The sequence below is a fragment of the Leucoraja erinacea genome, chromosome 1 (assembly GCF_028641065.1).
Source record: "Leucoraja erinacea ecotype New England chromosome 1, Leri_hhj_1, whole genome shotgun sequence".
Taxonomy (NCBI): domain Eukaryota; kingdom Metazoa; phylum Chordata; class Chondrichthyes; order Rajiformes; family Rajidae; genus Leucoraja; species Leucoraja erinaceus.
In genome coordinates this window covers 137,258,954-137,284,046 of record NC_073377.1, presented here as the reverse complement: position 1 = coordinate 137,284,046, position 25,093 = coordinate 137,258,954, and the positions used below count along the sequence as shown (strand labels likewise).

General features: G+C 45.1%; 1 protein-coding gene across 2 annotated transcripts in view; it reads right to left on the bottom strand.

The window, feature by feature from the left end:
• rbm46 (RNA binding motif protein 46) overlaps nucleotides 1–25,093 on the bottom strand; it is an 87,010-nt gene that overhangs the window by 43,219 nt on the left and 18,698 nt on the right. For both annotated transcript variants that reach the window (XM_055644067.1, XM_055644076.1), the window contains exons 2-3: nucleotides 14,946–15,118; nucleotides 4,656–5,123 (exon numbers count right to left, since the gene is read on the bottom strand). In XM_055644067.1, coding sequence (XP_055500042.1) covers nucleotides 4,656–5,123; nucleotides 14,946–15,102 — 625 coding nt within the window. In that variant the 5' untranslated portion in view covers nucleotides 15,103–15,118. The remainder of the gene's footprint in view (nucleotides 1–4,655; nucleotides 5,124–14,945; nucleotides 15,119–25,093) is intronic.

The window sequence follows — 25,093 nt, the reverse complement described above, 5'->3', positions numbered from 1 at the left end:
GTGGAGGCAGGTTCATTGGTATCATTTAAAAATAAATTGGATAGGCATATGGATGAGAAGGGAATGGAGGGTTATGGTATGAGTGCAGGCAGGTGGGACTAAGGGGAAAACAAATTTGTTCGGCACGGACTTGTAGGGCCGAGATGGCCTGTTTCCGTGCTGTAATTGTTATATGGTTATATGGTTATATGGTTATCATGGCTGATCGTCCCCAATCAATAACCCTTGATTCCACTAGCCCCTAGAGCTATATCTAACTCTCTCTTAAATCCATCCACTGATTTGGCCTCCACTGCCCTCTGTGGCAGGTACTGGAAGCAATCAAGAGATAACCACCCTAGAAGTCCTGATTTTCAATTTTCTTCCTAACTCTCTGAACTCACGTTGGAGAACCTCCTTCCTCTTCTTTCCAATGTTGTTTGTGCCTACGTGCACAACTACTGCCGGCTGTTCACCTTCTTTCTCTCGAAGATATTCTGAAATTTGCTTGTGACATCCTGAACCCTGGCACCGGGGAGGCAACAGACCATCCTCGCATCTCGTCTGCCGCCACAGAATCTCCTGTCTGCTCCTCGGAACATGGAGTCACCCACCACTATGTCTCTGCCCGATGCCGGTCGAGTCCCATCTCTAGGATTGGAGCCACCGACGTGTCCGCCGCTCGGACTGGAAGCATCGTCTCCCCCGACAGTTCCTAAGAGGGAGTACCTGTTTTCATTAGGCACAGCCACCTGGGTCTCCTGCACTCCACGGTTACCACCCTTTCTCTCAGTCACACGCCTTCATTCTTCCCCTATCCTCGGCGTGACAACCTCAATGTAGGTCCTGTCCAGGAAACTCTCGTTTTCCCGAATGGCCCTGAGTTCATCCAGCTGCTTCTCCAGTGCCCCAACACGGTCCTTCAGGAGCTGAAGCTGGACACACTTGTCCAGCTGAATGAGAGCAGAGAAATCGCACATAGAGTTTAATCTGGACAAGTGTGAAGTGTTGCACTTTGGGGTGTAAAATATACAAGGAAAATGTAAAATAAATGACAGGACCTTGAGATGCATTGATGTATGGATGGATCTTGGGAGGAAAGTCCATAGCTCAATGAAAGTAGCAATACAAGCGGATAAGGTAATAACAAAGGCACGTAACATACTAGCCTTCATTGGTCAGAGTGAGTATTTAAATTTGGATGTGATGTTGCAGCTGTGTACAAAACTTTGGTTAGGCCACAGTTGGAGTATTGTGTGCAATTCTGGATGCCAAATTATAGGAAGGATGTGGAGACAGTGTGAAGAAATTCACCAGTATGTTGCCTGAAGTAGAAAGTATCATCGATTAAAAAAGGTTGGACAAAGTTAGATTGTTTTCTCTTATGTGTCAGAGGCTGAGAAGTGACTGAGAAGTACACTGCATTCAGAAAGTATTCAGACCCCTTCACTTTTTCCACATTTTGTTATGTTACAGCCTTATGCTAAAATAGATTAATTATTTTTTTAATAATCAATCTACACGCAATATCCCATAATAAAAACGCGAAAACAGGTGTTTAGAAATTTTTGCAAATTCAATAAAAATAAATAATGGAAATATCCGATTTACATAAGTATTCAGACCCTTTCCTATGACACTAAAAATTGAGCTTAGGTTCATCCTGTTTCCACTGATTATCCTCAAGATGTTTCTACAACTTAATTGGAGTCCACCAGTAGTAAATTAAATTGATTGTACATGATTTAGAAAGACACATACCTGTCTATATAAGGTTCCACAGTTGACAGTGCATGTCAGAGCGAAAACCAAGCCATGAAAATGAAGGAATTGCCCGTAGACCTCCGAGACAGGATTGTGTCGAGACGCAGTTCTGGGGAAGGGAATAAAACAATTCCTGCAGCATTGCAGGTCCCGAAGAGCACAGTGGCCTCCGTCATTCTTAAATGGAAGAACTTTGGAACCACCTTCATAGAGCTGGCCGCTCGGCCAAACTGAGCAATCGGGGAGAGGAGCCTTGGTCAGGGAGGTGACCAAGAACCTGATGGTCACTCTGACAGAGCTCCAGAGTTCCTCTGTGGAGAAGGGAGAACCTTCCAGAAGGACAACTATATCTGCAGCACTCCACCAATCAGACCTTTATGGTAGTGGCCAGACGGAAGCCACTCCTCAGTGAAAGGCACATGACAGCCCGTTGGAGTTTGCAAAAAGGCACCTAAAGGATTCTCAGACCATGAGAAGCAAGATTCTCTGGTCTGATGAAACCAAGATTGAACTCTTTGGCCTGAATGCCAAGCATCACATCTGGAGGAAACCAGGCACCACTCGTCATATGGCCAATGCCATACCTACGATGAAGCATGGTGATGGCAGCATCATGCTGTGGGAATGTATTTCAGTGGCAGGAACTGGGAGACTAGTCAGGATCGAGAGAAAAATGAACGGAGCAAAGTACAGAGAGATCCTTGATGAAAACCTGCTCCAGAGCATTCAGGACCTCAGACTGGGGCAGAGGTTCACCTTCCAACAGGACAATGACCCTAAGCACACAGCCAAGACAACGCAGGAGTGGCTTCGTGACAAGTCTGTGAATGTTCTTGAGTGGCCCAGCCAGAGCCCGGACTTGAACCCGATCGAACATCTCTGGAGGGACCTGAAAATAGCTGTGCATCGATGCTCCCCATCCAATCTGACAGAGCTTGAGAGGATCTGCAGAGAAGAATGGGAGAAATTACCCAAATACAGGTGTGCCAAGCTTGTAGTGTCATACCCAAGAAGACCTGAGGCTGTAATTGCTATCAAAGGTGCCTCAACAAAGTACTGAGTAAAGGGTCTGAATACTTATGTAAATGTGATATTTCAGATATTTATTTTTAATTACTTTGCAAAAATTTCTAAACACCTGTTTTCGTTTTTTTTATTATGGGGTATTGTGTGTAGATTGATGATAAAAAAAAAAGAATTTAATCCATTTTAGAATAAGGCTGTAACGTAACAAAATGTGGAAAAAGTGAAGGGGTCTGAATATTTTCTGAATGCACTGTATATAACAGACAGAGGACGGAGGGATTATAGACCCCTTGTACACAGGTATACCCCACTTAGTATCACAGCTGCTTTGCTCTTTCATTTGGAGTTGCTTTTTTTCAAAAAACAATAGAAACCACAGAATGTGGCCGCTTATGGAGATTTGCAATATGACAACACAACAATTCTGCACAAGGAAATCTAACGCAACAAATCTAAGTGAGGGAATCAAAGCTCCCATCAGGGAATCACAGCTCCGGTCAAAAGTACTGGAGCCGCGAATGGAAATAAAACGGGTAAACATAGGGAGTAAACATTTGTGGAAAAGCTATAGACCTACAAGTGAGAAAGCAAGAGTTCGCAATAAAAGAGTTTAAAAATAACGGGAACGTATCTCCATATTATAATGACCAGGGCAGGGGTCGGCAACCTTGTTCTGCATAGGGGCCGGGACGCATGTCTGTGAGCGGATGGCGGGCCACATCTATCATGTGTATACATGATCCCGCCCCCAATGGCAGGCATCAAATCACGTGTTCACAGAAGGTAGACAAAAATGCTGGAAAAACTCAGCGGGTGAGGCAGCTTCATGCAATCCTTGTCTATCTCACCCGCTGAGTTTCTCCAGCATTTTTATCTACCTTCGATATCTACCTTCAATTCTTAAACGTGTTCACAGAGGATGCGCGGCCGTGCCGGCAGCTTTGCACAGGATCCGGTACAGCCAGAGCTCGGCCGCGCTCGGGGAGGTGCTCGGGGAAGTGTTCGAGGAGGTGCTCGGCCGCCCTCGGGGAGGTGCTCGGAAGGAGGTGCTCGAGGAAGCGATCGGCCGTGCTCGGGGAGACTATCGGCCGTGCTCGGGGAGGCGATCGGCCGTGCCCGGGGAGGCGATCGGCGGGCCGAATGATTATGGGGGGAAAAAATCCGCCTGCAGGCCGGATGATTTTGGGTTACGGGCCGTATTCGGCCCGGGGGCCGTAGGTTGCCGACCGCTAACGTGTCTCGCACTCCATTTTCTCAGCCATAAATCTGTAGCCTCCCTTTGATCTGGTATTTTGTTGGTTCACATGCTTGATCAATGGTGCTTTATCATTAATGTTTTATTATTATTAATGTTCAGTGTTTTCTGAGTCATTCGTAACTGTCACTGTATGTCATGTTGTTACATGTGGGCGGAGCACCAAGGCAAATTCCTTGTATGTGAATACTTGGCCAATAAACTTACTTACTTACTTACTTCTAGGATTGTATTTAGAGCACTAATTGAGATATTACTGTAATCCAAGCCAGATGTGAGTAGTCAAAGTTGGCATGATGTTCTTTTGGCACCATTGACATCAGAAGCTGATGGCCTGTTCCTATGCTGTACTATTTTTTATTAATTGAACATAAGGCCATAGCAAATCTAAACGTTGACGAGCACTCATATTTTCCCTTAACCGTTCCAATTGGATTATGCCCACATTTATTAAACTAATATCGAGAACCAAATACTAGTCTTCAAGATAACCCATCCCTATTTTTAGAATTTCAGGACAACTTTGTTCCTTCCCTAAACTACTTAAATATTAAACTTACAGTTGGCAAAGATATTGATTCAATAATGAAGATTTCAACTATTAAATTACTCCTAAAATATTTTCCAGTACCTGGAATAAGCTTTCTTCTGGCCATTGCAGCAGCTCTGTGAGATTCATATTCTACAAAAGCAAATCCTCGGTTCTTTGTCTTGTCAGTGGCACTGGGGTAGACAATGACATCGACAACACCTTCAGTAACTTTCTTCATTTCTTCCAGTATTTCTTCCTTTTTTTTCTCTTTTGGAATTGCCCCAATGAACAATCTGCAGTTGTCTAAGCTAACACAGACACCAATAAATTTTCCAGGTCGAATTTCAAAATTGTTAAGCATTTTGATTGCATTCTGGGCTTCTTCTCTTGTCGTATACATAACAAATGCATAACCGCGATTCTCACCGCTAAATTCCATCATCAGTCTAAATTCATAAATTTTCCCTGCTCTCTGGAACACAGGCACCAATTCATCCTCGTACATGTCTCGAGGAATCTTTCCTACGAAGACTTCACACCCACGAGGTGGCGGTGGACCTTCCCAACCTGTGAAAATGTTTTTTTATCGTTTATTACAGTCAATAAACGGTTAATGACAAATATAAGCATTCATTTGATTATAATCAGGTACACAAACTAGTTTTACATAATTCATTTTTAATACCACAAAAATTCAACTTCAATGTACAACTTTAGTTTAGTTTAGCGATACAGCGTGGAAACGGGCTCTTCGGCACACCGTGTCGGCGCTGACCAATGATCACCCATATACTAGTTCTATCCTACACACTAGGGACAGTTTACAGAATCAATCAACCTGCAAGTCTTTGGAATATGGAAGGTAAATCGAGTTACACTGTACCTTACTTGGTACACGTGACAATAAAATACCCTTTGAACACTTTGAAACAGGAGAAAACCCACGCGGCCACTGGGAGAGTGGTCAAAGTCTGCACACACAGCACCCTGGTCAGGATTATACCAGGGTCTCTGGTGCTGGAAAGCAGCAACTCTACCGCTGCTGCCAACTGCAGTAAATGATACCTATATAGAATAATTTTTATACATTTTTTTCAAATGGCTCATATCAAACGGTTATTTTGCCTCTTTGTATTCCCATATCTCCCACACTTGCACACACAGTAATTTTAAAAAACAAGTTTGAAATTTTGAAACATTGAAAAAAAATTGAAATAAGTTGCACTTAATACTACATCAGGAATTTTCCCAAATCCTATGATTCATCTTGATTCAAATTAAATCAGAGATTTGTCCTACAAGAACACTTTAAGCAGTAAACTGATATGTTCAATCATTAGCTACAGCCTTATGGAATAGTAAGCTTAATGGCCTATTCTAATGTTATATTCTTATATCACCTTGAGGGAAAGGAAGTTTTTCTATGGTCACAGGAAGAACACCAGGATGTAATGGACTTTATTACCACATAAACTAAAGCAATCAACATTAAGAGAACATAAAATATAGAACAGTACAGTACAGGAACAGGCCCTTCAGCCTGCAATATTTGTGCCAAACATGATGCCAAGACCAACTCTAATTGGCCTGCACATAATTCTTATCCCTGCATATGCCTGTCCAAAAATCTCATAATAGCTATCATCATATCTGTCTCTACCACCACCCTCGGCAGCACATACCAGGCACTTACCACCGCGTGTGTAATAAAAATGTTGTCCTGCATATCAACTTTCAACTTTGCCCCTCTCACCTTAAAGCAATTGCATCTAATTTTGATTTTTCCATCCTGGAATAAAAGGCTCAGTCTACCTTATCAATGCACCTACACAAGTTTATCTATTGCTATCAGGTCTGCCTGCAGCTTACGGCACTCCAGAAAAAGCAATCCAAGTCTGTCCAACCTCTCCCGATAACTAATACCTCCTAATTGAGGTAATCTTCTAGTGAAATATACTTTAACACAACAAACTGCACCTGCTGGTTTACAAAAAAAAAGACACAATGTGCTGGAGTGACTCGGTGGGTCAGACATCTCTGGAGATCATAGTCAGGTGATGTTTTGGCTTGGGATCGGAAGAAGCATTCCAACACGAAACATCGATAAATCTTCTGTTCTCCAGAGATGCTGTCTGACCTACTGAGTTACCCCACAACAATCTAGTCAACCTACACTCCACCCTGTCCAAAGCTTCCACACCAGAACTGCATTCAATATTCCAAATATGGCCCAACTAAAGTCCTATAAAGATGCAACTTAACTTCCTGACTCTTATGCACAATGCCCCAACCAATCTGATCAATTCTTGCGACATGGTAAACCACTAATATATGCCGTGTTCCATGGGAATTGAAGGAAGGAATTTCTATACCTCACTTGCATCTTGCTCTACAGCTTTATGAAATGAAAATCAATGGATATAGTTATGCACATGAATAAATGGCCGGTAAATTCATGACATGTATTGTGGCCAATGAAATGATTCCTGAATGCATGATTTCTGTAATTTTTCTATTTCTGCAATGCAGTGAAAATTAATTTCCACTATCAGCTGATGTTACTTTTGATATTGATACTGCCTATATATTATAATAGTTGAAAATTGGAAAATGGTGATGCTGTAAAGGATCTGGATGCCTTTGAACAGCAGGTAATGAACACTAACATGCAGGTGATGAACACAGTTAGTATAGTAAGTGGTGCAAAGGACCCCCACATTATGGAGGGGATGCTTCCTAAACTATCTGAATGGTGATTTTATGTTATGTTAAACTCTATTTCTCAATTAATTCCTTTTTTTTTTAGTGGAGATGCTTTTAATCATCTTGCTGTTGGACAATGGTTCTGATATTCCGAACACATTCAATTCGAATTGAGCTGCAATAGCTGGCAAAGGACTGGAGTTAGAAAAAAGATAGAAAAAACATGATTTGGAACTAAACGTGGACGTGTTGATTACTACGTAATACCAAGAATGCCTGAGTTACGGACTGTGATAAAGGCTGTCAAAGTATATAGTTTAGAAATACAGCGTGGAGATCGGTCCTTTGGCCCATCAAGTTCACGCTGACCAACAATCACCCGTACACTATTTCTATCCTACATACTGTGGACAATTTACAGAAGCCAATTAACCTACAGACCTGCACATCTTTGGAGTTGGGAAGTAACCCGAGCAGCTGGAGAAATGCCACGCGGTCACAGGGAGAACGTACAAGTTCCTTACAGACAGCACCCGTGGTCAGCATTGAACCCAGGTCTCTGGCACTGTAAGGCAGCAACTGTTCCACTGTGCCACTGGGCCACCCCAAAAGAAATCGATCAGCTACAGAAATGGGCAGAGAAATGGCAGGTGGAGTTTAATTCGAGCAAGTGTGAGGTGTTACACTTTGAGAGGTCAAATCTAAGGGGAAAATATACAATTAACGGCATGACCCTAAACAGCATTGATTTACAGTGATGTCAAATCATCATGGAAGCTAATCCTTCGGCCCAACTTGCCCAGCCTATCAAGATGCCCCGTCTATACTAGTCCCATCTGCCGGCGATTGGCCTATATTCCTCTAAACCTTTCCTGTCCATGAACCTTTTAAATGGTCTTATAGTACCTGCCTCAACAACCTCCTCTGGCAGCTTGTTCCATATGCCCACCACCTTGGAATATTGGGGTCCAAGTCTACAACTCCCTGAAGGTGGCAACACAAGTAGGGTGGTAAAGAAGACATATGGTATGCTTCAAAGGTCCGGGCATTGAGTATAAGAGTTAAAGTCACGATGCAGCTTTATAGGACTTGTGTTAGGCAAGAGAAAAGATTCCTAATGCTGGAGTAACAGCAGGTCAGGCAGCATACATGGCAAACATGGATAGGTAATATTTCAGGTCAGGACCTTTCTTCAGCCTGATTGCAGGGGTAGGGTTAAAGAAAGCTAGAAGAGTGGAGAGGCAGGACAAAGTAAGGCAGATCATAGGTGAACACAGATGAGGGGGAGTTTTGATAGACAGTTGGTTGGACAAAGGTCCAAGATGAGCACGCACAAGGTAATTGGAGTTCCGCATGGGTCGGTGCTGGGGCCGCTACTTTTCATGTTGTATATTAATGATTTGGATGAGGGGATTGAAGGCTTTGTGGCAAAGTTTGCAGATGATACGAAAATAGATGGAAGGGCAGGTAGTGTAGAGAAAGCAGGGACTCCACAGAAGGACTTAAGGGCCTGTCCCACTTTGCGATTTTATCAGTGACTGACGCCCGATATCGCTTGAAAACTGTCAAGTAGTACGACAGGATGCGACTCAGCTGCGTATGTCACTCCGCGTCGCCATGTGTCACCATGGGACAGGGTGCGCGTCACCAGAGGACAGCATGCAACAGCATACGGCAGCATAGGACAGCGCCTGTAACGTCACAGCCATCAAGCGGCGTCAATGTACGTCCACCCGCGACACGATACGGCAAGATACGACAGGTTGCGACATCTGGGGCGAGTGACGTCATTTGATTAACCAGCTTCCCTATAAAAGGGGACGCCCCGCGACGCACGGGTGACGCGTGATGATGTACGGTGACGCAAAATAAATGAGCATAGGCAATGACCGTGCGTCACCATGCATCACCCATACGTCATCGTGCGATAGGGCACATGACATGATGAGACATGCAGATGTCGCGCGAGGATTTTGAACATTCCAAAATCCTGAAGCGGCAGGGAGACACCGCGCATTACTGCTGTCACCTAAAATGTTGCCCAAGTGGGACAGGCCCTTTAGACATGTTGGGAGAGTGGGCAGACAGCTGTACCATTTGTTGAAAAAATGGCCAATCAATTGGCTAATTGAGCAGCTAATAAAGAAAATGGCAAGGTGCAGCAAAGCGGCCTGTTGTGAGGAGCATGAGGAAGAGGCTGTATTGAGGCCAAGTTTAAAGCTTTGGCTCCTCATGTACCTCATTTAATATACTGGTATGTACTTCATCTACTGTATCCGTTGTTCCAGGTGTGGACTCCGGCGATCGTTTCGCTGAACACCTCCGCTAATTCCGCCTGAACCTTCCTGATCTCCCTCTTGCTGAACACTTTAACTCCTCCTCCCATTCCCACACTGATCTTTCTGTCCTGGGCCTCCTCCATTGTCAGAGAGAGGCAAATTGGAGGAACAGCAGCTCATAACTTTTTGTTCGCCTTCCATCACAGTGAGGGATACGGAGGAGTCACTGTGGTGGATATTCATGTTAAAATGTATTTTGTGTATTCTGTTGCTTTTTATTGGTATGACTGTATTGCAAATCAAATTCCACGTATGTTGCAAAACATACTTGGCTAATAAAGTATGATTATGATATTTCGCTTGGGCATCTTACACCCCAGCGGTATGAACATTGACTTCTCTAACCAAGTAACACTTGCTTTCCCTCTCTCTCCATCCCTTCCCCTTCCCAGTTCTCTGACCAGTCTTACCCACCTAACACTATAACCAGATATTGAGCATCATGCAATGTATACACTGTCTAAAAAATTTGAAGTAATTGAAATAACTCGAGTAATTGTTACCATATTACCCAACTTAATACTCTTAATTATTTATCCATCAGGGAAGATGGAGTGGAAAGGTGTAGACAGTAAGCTAAAAAGAACCCGCATGGCTTTTCATTAACTCAAGCTAAGAAATACATAACACAATTAACATATTGTAAGAGGGTTTATGCTGGATAGAATCAGCAAATGCAATTCCAACATATTTTCCCAGATTGGTCATACATATATTTTGACTTGGACTTATATGCAGATGGGTTGATTAATATTATTAAGGGTTTGGACACGCTAGAAGCAGGAACCATGTTCCGATGTTGAGGGAATCCAGAACCAGGGGCCACAGTTTAAGAATAAGGGGTAGGCCATTTAGAACGGAGATGAGGAAATACTTTTTCACCCAGAGAGTTGTGAATCTGTGGAATTCTCTGCCTCAGAAGGCAGTGGAGGCCAATTCTCTGGATGCTTTCAAGAGAGAGTTAGATGGAGATCTTAATGATAGCGGAGTCAAGGGATATGGGGAGAAGGCTGGAACGGGGCAATAATAATAATAATAAATTTTATTTGTTGGGCGCCTTTCAGACATCTCAAGGACACCTTACATAGATTAACAGGAATATAAACATATAATCAGTAAAATAAATAATAAAGACATCACAGAGACACAAACTAAAAACAGAATTCAGTCCAAAAACAGAAAATCAAAAACACAATGTGAAGAGAGAGAGCAGCGGCAGCCAAAGCGCGCCACCGTCCACTCTCCCTTCACGGCAGCCATCTTGGACAAAGACTAACAGGATTACATTACAGACAAAAATAAATCATCCCCCCACAGTGGATACCACTGTGGGGGAAGGCACAATGTCCAGTCCCCACCAAGTTCACCCCAAAGTCAGGCCTATTGAGCCATGGTCACAGTGAATGGCAGTGCTGGCTCGAAAGGCCGAATGGCCTACTCCTGCACCTATCGTCTATTGTAAGTTTGCAGATCACACCAAAATTGGTGGAGTCACGGTCTGTGAGGAAGGCTGTCAAAGGGATATAGATCAGCTGCTACAGAAATGAACTAGCAAATAGCACATTGTTTAAGAAGGAATTGCAGATGCTGGAAAATCAAAGGTAGACACAAATGCTGGAGAAACTCAGCGGGTGAGGCAGCATCTATGGAGCAAAGGAAATAGGCAAGGTTTCGGGTCGAAACCCTTCTTCAGACTAATGTGGTCGGTGGGGGCACTGCGAGCCGGCTGCCCTCCCAGCAGCGTGTTAGTCATTTTCTACTTTTTTTGTTTTTTTAGTATGTCCCAATGTGTGTTTTTAATGTTTCTCTGTATATCGTGTGTGGGGGCATTGTAGGGGGGTAAGGGTGAAACCGCTTCGGTCGCCTCCTCCATGGAGAGGCGACTTTTTCCATGTCGCCTCCCTCGCGGCCTAACACAAAGGATTGGTGCGGCCTTTCCCAAAGATGGACCCGGGGCTTCAGCAGCGGAGCTTCCAGCTGGCGCGGCATCCGGAGCCCGGGATCCCCCCTTGGGGACCCTGGAGAAGAGCTCCAACCGCTGGCTTACTTCTAACCGCGGGCATGGCAGGGACTTAACCATCCGGAGCAGGATCCCTCGCTGGGGATCCCTAGAGAAGAGCTCTGACCACCGGCCCGCGGCCTACAACATCTTTTGAAGCCGCGGTCTGCGGTGCTTCTAACTGCGGCGTAGCAGGGACATTAGATCTTCGACCGCCGGCCTGATGCATACACCATCTTGAATCCGCGATCACCGGTAGGGAAGCACATATTCAGGACTTACCTTGTCTGCACATCTGACCGCCCGCAGTTGTGGTCCCGACCACGGGGGAAAATGAGGACTGAGTAAACGTTGTGCCTTCCACCACAGTGATGAATGCTGTGGTGGATGTTTGTGTTAAATTTTTTATTGTGTATTGTTTGTTCTTTTTTATTGTTCCGCTGCTGGCAAGTTCATTTCACTGCACTTCATTGTGTATGTGATGAAAAAAATCTGACTATTGACTGACCATTGACTATGTGAGGGTCGGGGGGGGGGGGGGGGGGGGGGGGGGGGGGGGGGAGGAGAGGAAGAAAGGAAGAGGTGGAGCCAGAGGGCTGAGGGAGAGCTGAGAAGGGGAGGAGAAAGTAATGACTACCTGAAATTAGAGGTCAATATTCATTGACTTGTGTAAACTGCCCAAGCGAAATATGAGGTGCTGCTCCTCCAATTTATGGTGGTTCTCACTCTGGCCATGGAGGAAGCCCAGGACAGAAAGGTCACATTTGGAATGGGAGGGGGAGTTGAAGTGCTGAGCCACTGGGAGATCAGGTTGGTTATTGCGAACCGAGCAGAGGTGTTCAGCGAAGCGATCGCCAAGCCTACGCTTCATCTCACCGATGTAGAGGAACTAACATCTAGAGCAGCGGATGCAATAGAAGAGGTTGGAGGAGGTGAAGGTGAACCTCTGCCGCACCTGGAAAGACTGCTTGGGTCCTTGAATGGAGTCAAGGGGGGAGGTAAAGTGACAAGTGTAGCATTTCTTGCGGTTCCAAGGGAAAGTGCCCGGAGAGGGGATGGTTCGGGTGGGAAGGGACGAATTGACCAGGGAGTTATGCAGGGCACGGTCTCTGCAGAAAACAGATGGGGGAGGAGATGGGAAGATGTGGCAAGTGGTGGGATCACGTTGGAGGTGGCGAAAATGTCGGAGGATTATTTGTTGTATGTGACGGCTGGTAGGGTGGAAGGTGAGGACAAGGGGGACTCTGTCCTTTTTACGAGTGGGAGGATGGGGAGTGAGAGCAGTCACGGGGTTTAGAAGAGACCCTGGTGAGAGCCTCATCTATGGTAGAAGAGGGGAATCCCCCCGTTCCCTGAAGAATGAGGACATCTCCGATGCCCTGGTGTGGAACACCTCATCCTGGGTGCAGATGCAATGTAGATGGAGGAATTGGGTGTAGGGGATGGAGTCCTTACAGGAAGCAGGGTGGGAAGAAGTCTAGTCCAGATAGCCATGGGACTATACAGCACGTGAAGTTTAATCCAATGATCTGTGAGGTGTTGTACTTTGGGAGGTCAAATGTAAGGAGAAAATATACAGCCAATAGCAAGACCCTTAACGCCATTGATGTGTAGAGGGATCTTGGGGTCCAAGTCCATAACTCCCTGAAAATGGCAACACAAGTAGACAGAGTGGTAAAGAAGGCATACGCCTCAGCACTCGTGAGTAATGCAAGGCAGCACCTTTACCATTTCAGGCAATTGAGGAAATTCAGAGTGTTTCCGAGGATCCTCCAGTGCTTCTACACAGCGGCGGTGGAAAGCATCTTGTCTGGGAACATTACCATCTGGTTTGGGAATTGCTCTGCCAAGGACAAGAAGGCTCTGCAGAGAGCAGTGCTTTCGGCCGAGCGCACTATGGGAACTTCACTTGCCCCCCTACAGGAACTATACATCAAGAGGTGCAACTCCAGAGCCAACAATATCATGAGAGACCCCTTCCACCCCTGCAACGGACTGTTGCAGCTGCTACGGTCAGGCAAACGCCTCCATTGCCATGCGGTGAGAACAGAGAGGTTGAGAAGGAATTTCTTCCCAGAGGCCATTCGGACTGCAAACGCCTATCTCATCAGGGACTAACTCTACTGAATGTTTTTCCTTCTATTATTTATTATGTAAAGGTATATGTGTGTTATGATTGTGTTTATAGTTTGTTTGGTTGTTTGGTTGTTTGTCTTTTTGCACAAATGTCCGCGAGCATTGCCACTTTCATTTCACTGCACATCTCGTATGTGTATGTGACAAATAAACTTGACTTGACTTGACACTTATCTTCATTGATTGGAGCATTGACGATAAGAGTCAGGAAGTCATGATGCAGCTTTATAAGACTGGTTAGGCTGCATTTGGACTATTGTGTGCAGTTCTAGTCACCTCAATACAGGAAGGATGTCGAGGCTTTGGAAAGGGCGCTGTGGAGGTTTACCAGAATGGGAACTTGGATTAGGGAGTATTAGCTATAGGGCTAATTTGTTGGACAAACTTGGATTGTTTTCTCGGGAATGCTGGAGGATGAAGGGTGACCTGCTGGAACTATATAAAATTATGAGAGGTATAGATAAGGTAGACAGTCAGAACCTATTTCCCAGGATGGAAAAATCAAATACCACAGGGCCTAGCTTTAAGGTGAGAGGGGCTAAGTTTAAAGCAGATGTGCGGGGCAAGTTTTTCACATAGGATGACTGGAACGCACTGCCAGGTATGATGGTGGAGGTAGAAACGCTAGTGGCATTTAAGAACTTCTGGATAGGTACATGGATATGCAGTGAATGGAGAGATATGTCTTATGTGCAGGCAGGTAAAATATGCAGATATGGATTATGTGAAAGCAGGTCTTGGCATCATCTTCAGCAACAACATTGTAGGTCTGTTTCTCTGCTATATTGTCCTATATTCTATGTGTTTCACAACACTCCAGGAGAACCTTCGTCTTTAATCATCTTGTGATAGAAAATTCCTGCCAATTTCTAGTTTTAGTTTTGAGATACACCACAGAAACAGGCCCTTCAGCTGGCCAAGTCCATGCCAACCATCGATCAGCCGTTCACACTAGTTCTATGTTATCCCATTATCTAATCCATTCCCTTGAGGCCAATACATCTGCAAACCTGCACGACTTTGGGATGTTGGAGGAAACTGGCGCACCACACGGAAGAACGGGCAAACTCCATAAAGACAGCACCCAAGGTCCGGAAGGAGTCACTGGTGTTGTGCGACAGTAACTATAAAATGCCGCCAATTTTGTCTAGAAATAACAATGGGGACCCCTCACAAACATTCCATATCCTAGATTTTGTATTTCATTCCTACCTGGTGGTGGACCTCCAAACTTTCTTTGGCCATTTTCTTGTATCATGGTATAGCCTGTTTGTTCCATCAAGGCAAGTAGTGCTGCTTCATTCTGAGTCACAGAACCGAGTTTATTGGACCCATTTGTCATGTCCAGATTTTCTGCTGTCATGGTCATTAGCAATATTTTAAATCTGCATGAGGAAGCAATACAAGTTTTCATTCCTCCTGCTTTTGACTTTGTACATTTCTCATATTTCATTATAACACGGAAGGAAGTAATTTCATCCATCAGGCCCATGCTGTCTCTCATAGCAATTCCATTATCTCATTTATTTCATGGAGTCATAGTCACAGAGCCATACAGAATGGAAACAGGCCCTTTGACCCAGCTTGTCCATGCCGACCGAGATATTCCATCTACGTTATTCTCACCTGCCTGCGTCTCATCCATATCCCTCTAAATCTTTCCGATATGTACCTGTTCAAATATCTTTTAAATGTTGTTTCTAATACCTGCCTCAACTACGTCCTCTAGCAGTTCGTTTCATAAACCCACCACCCTCTGTGTGAACAGATTACCCCTCATGTTCCTGCACAGTAGTACAGCACAGAAATGGCCCCTTCAGCCCACAATGCTTGTGATGAACATGTTGCCAAGTTAAACATCTCATCTGAGAATATCCTGGTTATGTAAGGAATAGTAGTGTAAAATATTTGATTAAGTAAAAGATTAGCTTGACATGTTTGGGTCCTGAATAAGCTGAAGTTTTGTAATTCTGTACCATATTAGAGGAACTATGGGGATTAGGAAGCCAGAGGTCCGCATACCAAGCTTTTCTGATAATGCATCCTGTTATGCCCAGGGAAAAAGACAATTAACAACAGTGGGAGAGGATGTGTTTCCTGTGGACTCGGGAATTTCTGTAAACAGAAATTTGCTGTGGTGTTACTGATAATGATCCTTACATTGTTCAAGAAAGAATTGCAAATGTTGGGCTTTTGACGTAGTTCCTGTTGTTTAGGGCTTTTGTAACTAAAGTTTGTGATTGATTTAACCACAGTGTGACGAGTGTATTGTGTTGTGACAAGTATGCTTTGAATGGGTTCAGCCTGCTTGATTTGAGTATTGTGTCGAATGTCATTGCTGCAACTCTGTATAAGCATGTGACCACGTTTCCAAAACACTATAAAAGATCCTGTATGTCTTTGTTCAAGAGAATCAAATGTTTGTTGCATACTTGATTCTATATCCCTGACACTCGCCGGCTGATGATCAGTAAAGCTTGAGTTGGTTTACCAAACCCATTGCGTGTTGTCTGTTTTTAAGAAGTGAACCTTAACACATCTGTCTGCACATGATCCATATCCCTCTATTCCCTGCACTTCCATGTGCCTATCCAAAAGATGTTCCTATTAAAACTTTACTATCTGGACTACACTTCTTCCCGCCCTGTTTCCTCTACCATAGATGAGGCTCTCACCAGGGTCTCTTCTGTACCCCATGACTCTGCTCTCACTCCCCATCCCCCCACTCTTAACAAGGGCAGAGTCCCCCTTGTCCTCACCTTCCACCCTACCAGCCGTCACATACAACAAATAATCCTCCAACATTTTTGCCACCTCCAACGTGATTCCACCACTTGCCACATCTTCCCATCTCCTCCCCTGTCTGCTTTCCGCAGAGACCGCTCCCTCCGTAACTCTCTGGTCAATTCGTCCCTTCCCACCCGAACCACCCCCTCTCCGGGCACTTTCCCTTGGAACCGCAAGAAATGCTACACTTGTCGCTTTATCTCCCCCCTTGACTCCATTCAAGGACCCAAGCTGTCTTTCCAGGTGCGGCAAAGGTTCACCTGCACCTCCACCAACCTCATCTATTGCATCCGCTGCTCTAGATGTCAGTTGCTCTACATCGGTGGGACCAAGCGTAGGCTTGGCGATCGCTTCGCCGAACACCTCCACTCGGTCCGCAATAACCAGCCAGATCTCCCGGTGGCCCAGCACTTCAACTCCCCCTCCTATTCCAAATCCGACCTTTCTGTCCTGGGCCTCCTCCATGGCCAGAGTGAGGACCACCGTAAATTGGAGGAGCAGCACCTCATATTTCGCTTGGGCAGTTTGCACCCCAGCGGTATGAACATTGACTTCTTTAATTTCAAAGTCCTTACTTTCTCCTCCCCTTCTCAGCTCTCCTTCAGCCCTCTGGCTCCACCTCTTCCTTTCTTCCTGCCCCCCCCTCCCCCCTCCCCCCCTCCTATCAGTCTGAAGAAGGGTTTCGACCCGAAACGTTGCCTATTTCCTTCGCTCCAAACTTCGCTGCCTCACCCGCTTAGTTTCTCCAGCATTTTTGTCAACCCTCTCATCTTAAACCTATTTCCTCTGATTCTTGATTCTAGGCAAAAGGCTCTGGGTAAAAGACTGAGTGCATTACCCCTTTATATTCCACTTCATGATTTAATACACCTCTCTAAGAAATAAAGTCCTAGACTGATCAACCTCTCCCTTTAGCTTAGGCCCTCAAGTCCTGGTTACATCCTGGGGATTGGCTGGGTGGAGTGCCGCTCCAAGAGGCTGAACGTGCGGACCGGACGCGACCTGTAGCTGTACAGAGTGGTGGAGCAGTGGTAAATCTTCTCTGCGCTCTTTCCTGCTTAACGACATCCTTCTAGTAGCAGGATATCCAAAATGAACACAATACTCCAAATGCAACTCCACCAACATCTTGTGCAACTGTAACATCCCAACTACTTTACTTGGTACCCTGACTAATGAAGGCTAATGTACTGAAAGCCTTCTTGACCATCCAATTTACCTGTGATGCCACTTTCAGGGAATTATCTGTATGTAGCTGCTCTCCTACATCTCAATGCTCTAAAACACTCCTCGGGGCCCTGCCATTCACTGTGATGGTCTTAGAAACATAGAAACATAGAAATTAGGTGCAGGAGTAGGCCATTCGGCCCTTCGAGCCTGCACCGCCATTCAATATGATCTTGGCTGGTTTGACTTCCCCAAATGCAAAATCTCACACTTATCTGCATTAAAACCTTTGTTCAGCATACTTGCCCAGCTGATGAAGAACCTGCTGTAATTTTTGTTAACCATCTTTGCAATCTGCAATACTACCCACTTTAGTGTCATCTGCAAACTTGCCTTGTACATTCTAACCACATGTAATCCACAAACAGCTATGGGCCCAGCAATGATCCCCGATGCACCCCACTATTCACAGGCCTCCAGTCTGAGAAACAACGTTCCACCCTCACCTGTTTCTTTTCATGAGGCCAATTCATTATCCAGTCAGCTTGATCCCGGATCCCATGTAATCTGGACTTCCAGAGCAGCCTATCATGTGGAACCTTATCAAAGGCCTTGCTTTAGTCCATAGGGACAATGCCTACAGCTTTGCCCTCATCAATCTTTTAGGTAAATTCATCAAAAAAACTCAATTCATGATTTCCCATGACTAATCCTAATCAGCCCCGACTATCTAAATGCATATGTATCTATCCCCCAGAATTCTCTCCAGGAACCTGCCTACTACAATTGTCAGGTTCACCAGTCTGTAGTTCCCAGGTTTTTCCTTACAGGCTTTTTAAAATAGAGGCACACCATTAGCAGGGCTCGAAATTAACGGTTGCCTGGGTGCCAATGGCGACCTAAAATCCCGTCGAGTATTTCCCGTTGGGTATTTTTATATGAAGTACTAAGGAGAATTGGTTTCAATGAAGATGCAATTCGGTGTATTAAAACAATATAATCAGGAGCCTACAGCTAGGATTAAGGTAAATGGAAACGTATCAAAAAGGATCCAGTTAGAGAGGGGCACAAGGCAAGGATACTGTCTTTCTCCTATTCTCTTCGTTTTGTATATTGAACCCTTAGCACAAGTAATAAGGCAGAGAGAAGACCTGCAGGGGGGTCAACATAGGGGGGGAATTGGTCTTTTCGTTGATGATATCATTATTTTTCTTGAACGACCAGATATATGTCTCCCAAATCTAATGAACCTATTTGAAACATATGGATACTACTCAGGGTATAAACTGAATATAACAAAAACACAAATTCTTTCATTCAATTATTCTCCATCCCAACAAATCAGAGATGCATATAATCTGAAATGGAATTCTAAAACGATGCAGTATCTTGGTGTAACTATAACCAAAACACTTCCCAACATGTTTGAAACTAATTATAACAAAATTGAAGAAAACATCAAAAAGGATGTTGAAAGGTGGTCGACCCTTCCTCTAGACTTCAGTGCCAGAATACAAATGGTAAAAATGAATATCCTACCTAAACTACTATATTTATTCCAATCTCTCCCAATTAATGTTCCTCGAGATAAATTCATAGCCTGGGATAAAATGATCTCTAGATTCATTTGGAATAGCAAAAAAACAAGAATAAAACTAACAACACTTCAACTGCCGAAAATGGCGTTACCAAATCTGAGGAAATACTTTTATGTGGCTCAACTCAGACCTCTGGCTTGTTGGTGTAGACCTGATTATGAATCTCAATGGAAAGAAATGGAAGGGGAGATACAGGGTTACCAGACCCATATAACCATATAACAATTACAGCACGGAAACAGGCCATCTCGGCCCTACAAGTCCGTGCCGACACAACTTTTTTTCCCTTAGTCCCACCTGCCAGCACTCATACCATAACCCTCTATTCCCTTCTCATCCATATGCCTATCCAATTTATTTTTAAATGATACCAATGAACCTGCCTCCACCACTTCCAATGGAAGCTCATTCCACACCGCTACCACTCTCTGAGTAAAGAAGTTTCCCCTCATGTTACCCTTAAACTTCTGTCCCTTAATTCTGGTCATGTCCTCTTGTTTGAATCTTCCCTATTCTCAAAGGGAAAAGCTTGTCCACATCAACTCTGTCTATCCCTCTCATCATTTTAAAGACCTCTATCAAGTCCCCCCTTAACCTTCTGCGCTCCAGAGAATAAAGACCTGACTTATTCAACCTATCTCTGTAATTTAGTTGTTGAAACCCAGGCAACATTCTAGTAAATCTCCTCTGTACTCTCTCTATTTTGTTGACATCCTTCCTATAATTGGGCGACCAAAATTGTACACCATACTTTTGGTGGGAGACAAATATCTGAGAGGGGCTTTGAGACATGCTATGGATCCAATAATAGCATTTACGTTAGAAATATGGGAAAGTGGATAAATACAAATTAAAGAGGGTTCACGCATTGAAGTGGTTCGCATATGACTCAAAGTTTAAGCCAGGGGTGTATGATTCAAAATTCAAACAATGGGCACAAAAAGGCATAACGGCAATGTATACGGTTTCAGAAAATGGCGAGTTTATGAGCTTCCAAGATTTAAAGTCAAATTATGGTCTCGAAAACAACGATTTATTTAGATACTTGCAATTAAGAGAATACTTTACAAAAGAGATACGGCCAGAACTAGAAGACACTTCAAATAATGTGATCAAGGTGATTGTGCATGCATATAATCAGAAGTGTCATCTCTGCTTTCTACCAAACTCTGGTGGTAAGTGGGGGAGAATCAACGCTCTAAATAAAAACAAAATGGGAAGCAGAATTAAAGATTCAAATAACAGAAGAAGAATGGTATCAAATGTGTGAAACAATGTTCATCCATAAGCTCACTAGTATGGAGAAAATTTTGCTGGAAGAATCTATCTCACTTTTTTATAACACCCAAAATAAAAAGCAGACAACTTGCTGTCTAACAACACTGTTGGAGGTTGTGTGGGAGTACGGAGGCAGACCACTCGCATATTTTCTGGAACTGTGTAAAGATAAGGCCATACTGGGAAAATGTTAATGCAGTTGTAAAAAATATCTTGGGTTATAAAATCCCAAATACCTGCCCTGTGATATATCTGGGGCGTATTAAAGATATTGTAAAAATAGAAGATACATATTTGATAAAAGTTTTGCTTGCAGCAAGTAAGAAGGCCATTACCAGGCTGTGGCTTAATGAAAAAAGTCCAAAAAAGAAACAGTGGTTAGAAATTGTGCGAGATCTTTAATATGTTTTTGGTCTCTTTCTTCGGGGGATGCGACTTCTTTTGTCGTATCCCCGTCTCCGCCGAGGCCTAATGGCGGAGCTGGCGGCCTCGGAGCTGGGGCAACGGCAGCTTTGACAGCAGCAGTGGCGGCCTGGCCTCGGAGCTGGGACAGCTGCTGCGGCTGCGGCCGCCCGGCATCAGAGCTGGGATGGCGGCGGCAGCGGCTGGGACGGCGGCAGCGGCAGGGACTGCGGCAGCGGCGGCCTGGCCTCGGAGCTGGGGCAGCGGCGACCTGGCCTCAGAGCGGGGACAGCGACAGCGGCGACCTGGCTTCAGAGCGGGGACAGCGACAGTGGCGGCCACACGGCATCGGAGCTGGAGCAGCGGCAGCGGCGACCTGGTTTCGGAGCTGGGACAGCGGCGACCAGAACTTGGAGCTGGGGCACGTTCCGGCGGCAGCGGCCACTCGACCCGACCGCGGGCCCAGTGGACGACAGCGGCGGCTGGGACAGCGGCAGCGGCCTCGGCACAGAGGGAGAATAAGAAGGGATGAGACAAAGACTTAAGACTTTTGCCTTCCACCACAGTGAGGAGGTGCCTGGTGAACTCACTGTGGTGGATGTTAATTTGTGTTTATTGTGTGTTTTGTCATTTTTACTATATGTAGGACTGCAAGGCAACAACATTTCATTCAGAAAGGTCTGAATGACAATAAAGGCTACTTGATACTTGATGGAGAAATTGACATATTCCTTGAGAGTCAAGGAGAATTCATTTGAGAAGATTTACTAGAATGTTGCCTGGGTTTCAGCAACTAAGTTACAGAGAAAGGTTGAACAAGTTAGGGCTTTATTCTTTGGAGCGCAGAAGGTTAAGGGGGGACTTGATAGAGGTTTTTAAAATGATGAGAGGGATAGACAGAGTTGACGTGGAAAAGCTTTTCCCACTGAGAGTAGGGAAGATTCAAACAAGGGGACATGACTTGAGAATTAAGGGACTGAAGTTTAGGGGTAACATGAGGGGGAACTTCTTTACTCAGAGAGTGGTGGCTGTGTGGAATGAGCTTCCAGTGAAGGTGGTGGAGGCAGGTTCGTTTTTATCATTTAAAAATAAATTGGATAGTTATATGGACGCGAAGGGAATGGAAGGTTATGGTCTGAGCGCAGGTATATGGGACTAGGGGAGAATATGTGTTCGGCACGGACTAGAAGGGTCGAGATGGCCTGTTTCCGTGCTGTAAATTGTTATATGGTTATATGGTTATAAGATCTGGGAAAAATGGACTGTTTATTTGAGCCATGACACCAATTAGATAAATGCAGAGCTAGGTATGGGAAGATTGTGTTATATAGAACTAGATGGTATGTTTGTATGAATAGTGAATTATCTCCAGATAACTAATCAATGTAATGTTTTTTCTTTTTTAATTTGGTAAGTGGACCACAAGGTCTTATTCCAATTTTTTATTTATTTACTTCTTTTGGTCCCACCTATCTACTTATTTTTTTAATTTTGATTGCTGTTTTTCTTATTTTGTTTTATTTATGGTGATGGTGTTGCACTGTTTTGTATATATCTCTGAAAAATCAATAAAAATTTGAATGAAACAAAATAAAAATAAAATCCCGCTGGGCAACCTAAGAGCCATGCCATTTTGCCCGGCTTGGCAAGCACCCGGGCCACCTATCGTTCAACTTTGAGCGGGCCTCCCTCTCTATCACTCTCTCTGTCACTCTCCGTCTCCGCCCTCCATCTGTATCCGTGTCCATGTCCGGGCTGCCGGGTCTCCGGCTTGCAGGGGGAGGATGTGCAGGCCGTGACAGTGCGCAATGATAAGGCCGCCTTACACATGCGCACTGTCACGACCTGCACATCCTCCCCCTGCACATGCGCACAAACACGGCCAGCGCATCATCGGCCGTGGTTGTGCGCACTGCCACAGCAACTGGTCGGCGTCGGGCACTTTCTCCCTCCCTTTGGATTGTGGGAGATCTGGCCGCCATTGCTGTCCGGTCGCCGCCTCGTCGCGACTGCTGAACACCAATGCAGAATCACTCCTTGGAGCTGGAGTAACTCACTGGAGTAACTCTTGCTTCTTGGTTTCCTGGTCCTCCCTCCAAAAATATGGAATTTAAACTTTAATGGACCCACCACCACCAAACCCCAAACTGAAAAATAACAGCCTATTGCAATTTATCTGTTTATTTATTGTGTATATATATGGTCTATGGTAAAGAGACACATTAAACTTTCATCTCCTGTTCTGTATTATGTTTACATATTCTGTTGTGCTGCAGCAAGCAAGAATTTCATGGCCCTATCTGGGACACATGACAATAAAACTCTCTTGACTCTTGACTTGGACTTAAGGAAAAAAGGGTTCAAAGAGCTACCTTAAATTTAGTTGCGTCTGGTTGGGTAACAATGGTAAGGTGAAGACTATTCCATGCTTTAATTGTGCGGGGGAACTCCCTGGAGCAGCCACAGGGCTCGAATTAGGTTGCCCGAGTGCCGGTTACCACCCAAAGTGGCGCCGGGCAACCTAAACGGCGACTCATTTTGCCCGGCTTGGCAAGCAAATACTGGTTTATACCGATAGACATAAAAAACTGGAGTAACTCCGCGGGTCAGGCAGCATCTCTGGAGAATAGGAACGGGACGTTTCATGTCGGCGGCGGCAATAGCTGTAGTTTATGGCAAAGATACTAGGTGCATGGTGACGAAGGGTCGGAGCGAATGACGGGCCCCAAATAGCGGCAGCAGCAGCAGTGAGAGCAGCTCCACCACCTCCTCGTCCCGCTCCCCAAATTAATTGGGGCACCAGTGAAGGATACCTCCCTTTCCCTCCCTCCCTCCTCCCGTCCTCGGCGTGCGAGAGGGGTTGTGTTGAAAGCGCCGTTGGCGGATTTGCAAGCAGCGGCCGCTATCGCCCTGATAACGGCGGCTGTTTGCAAATACGTTAATGGCACTTTCAAAACAACCCTCTCGCACGCCGAGGGACGGAGGGAGGGGGAGAGAGAGGGAGGGGGAGAGGGAGGTCTCCTTCCGCAGTCTGAAGCAGCTGCACCAAAGATCCTATAGAGGATCTTTGAGCTGCACCGCTCGGCCCCGCACCTTCCTGTCGCCTGGCGGAGGAGGGTAGGCGGTGGCGAGGAGGCAACGGCACTTTGGCGTTGGACAGGAGCGCTGATCTTCCTTCCTCCCCATCTCCTCTGCCCCTCCCCCCCCCCCTCTCTTGTACGCCCGCCTCCACCCCTTATACTGGGACCCCTCCTCTCCATCCCGCACTGATCCCCAGTCCCTCCTCTATTCAGTCTTCACTGACATCCCCTGTGCTCCCCTCCCCATCTACCCCCCCCCCCCCCCCCCCCAATCTACCCACCTCGCGTAGATTCTCCTGCCACCCCCCCCCCCCCCCACCGCCATCCATCCTACAATGGTCCCCCAATTCACCCATATTCAGGATCAATTCCAGGTCTCTAGCAATTTTAGGCAGCAACTTTATGGCAATGTACTGCTGATTAGTCTTGAACTGAATAAAACATACAGTGGGTGTAAAGGGGGACATAGCGTCACCGAGATCTAAGACTGAAAATGGATAATTTCTTTTTTTTTTAGTAACCAAAGTTATCAACGTATAATTTTTTGTGTGTTTTGTAGGTTAACTTGTCTCTGTAAAATTGCCCCTAATGTGTAAGGAGTGGGTGAGAAAAGTTGGATAACAGAACTTGTGTGAATGGGCAGACAAAAATGCTGGAGAAACTCAGTGGCTGAGGCAGCATCTATGGAGCGAAGGAAAGAGACCTTCAGACCAGTGATGGAATAGACTTCAGACCAGTGATGGAAATGCTGGGGTACGCAGGGGGACGGTGTTCCCCTACTTTTCAGTTTCCAGTTTATGTCCAATTTATGTACAAGAAGGGAGTCAGAGTTGTTAAATACAATTTTTTTTTCAAAAACTACCATGGATAATCGTTACAACGAGTCATCGCTGCACCGGCCATGAGACGAAAACGATTTGTTAACTACCACTGTTAGCACTTATTAACAGCCAGTAGATAACAGGTAGTTATCCAATGTGTCATCAATAAATCGATCCACATTCCTCAGTAAATGTAATTATGTTTTGACCATGTATTAATGACGCCG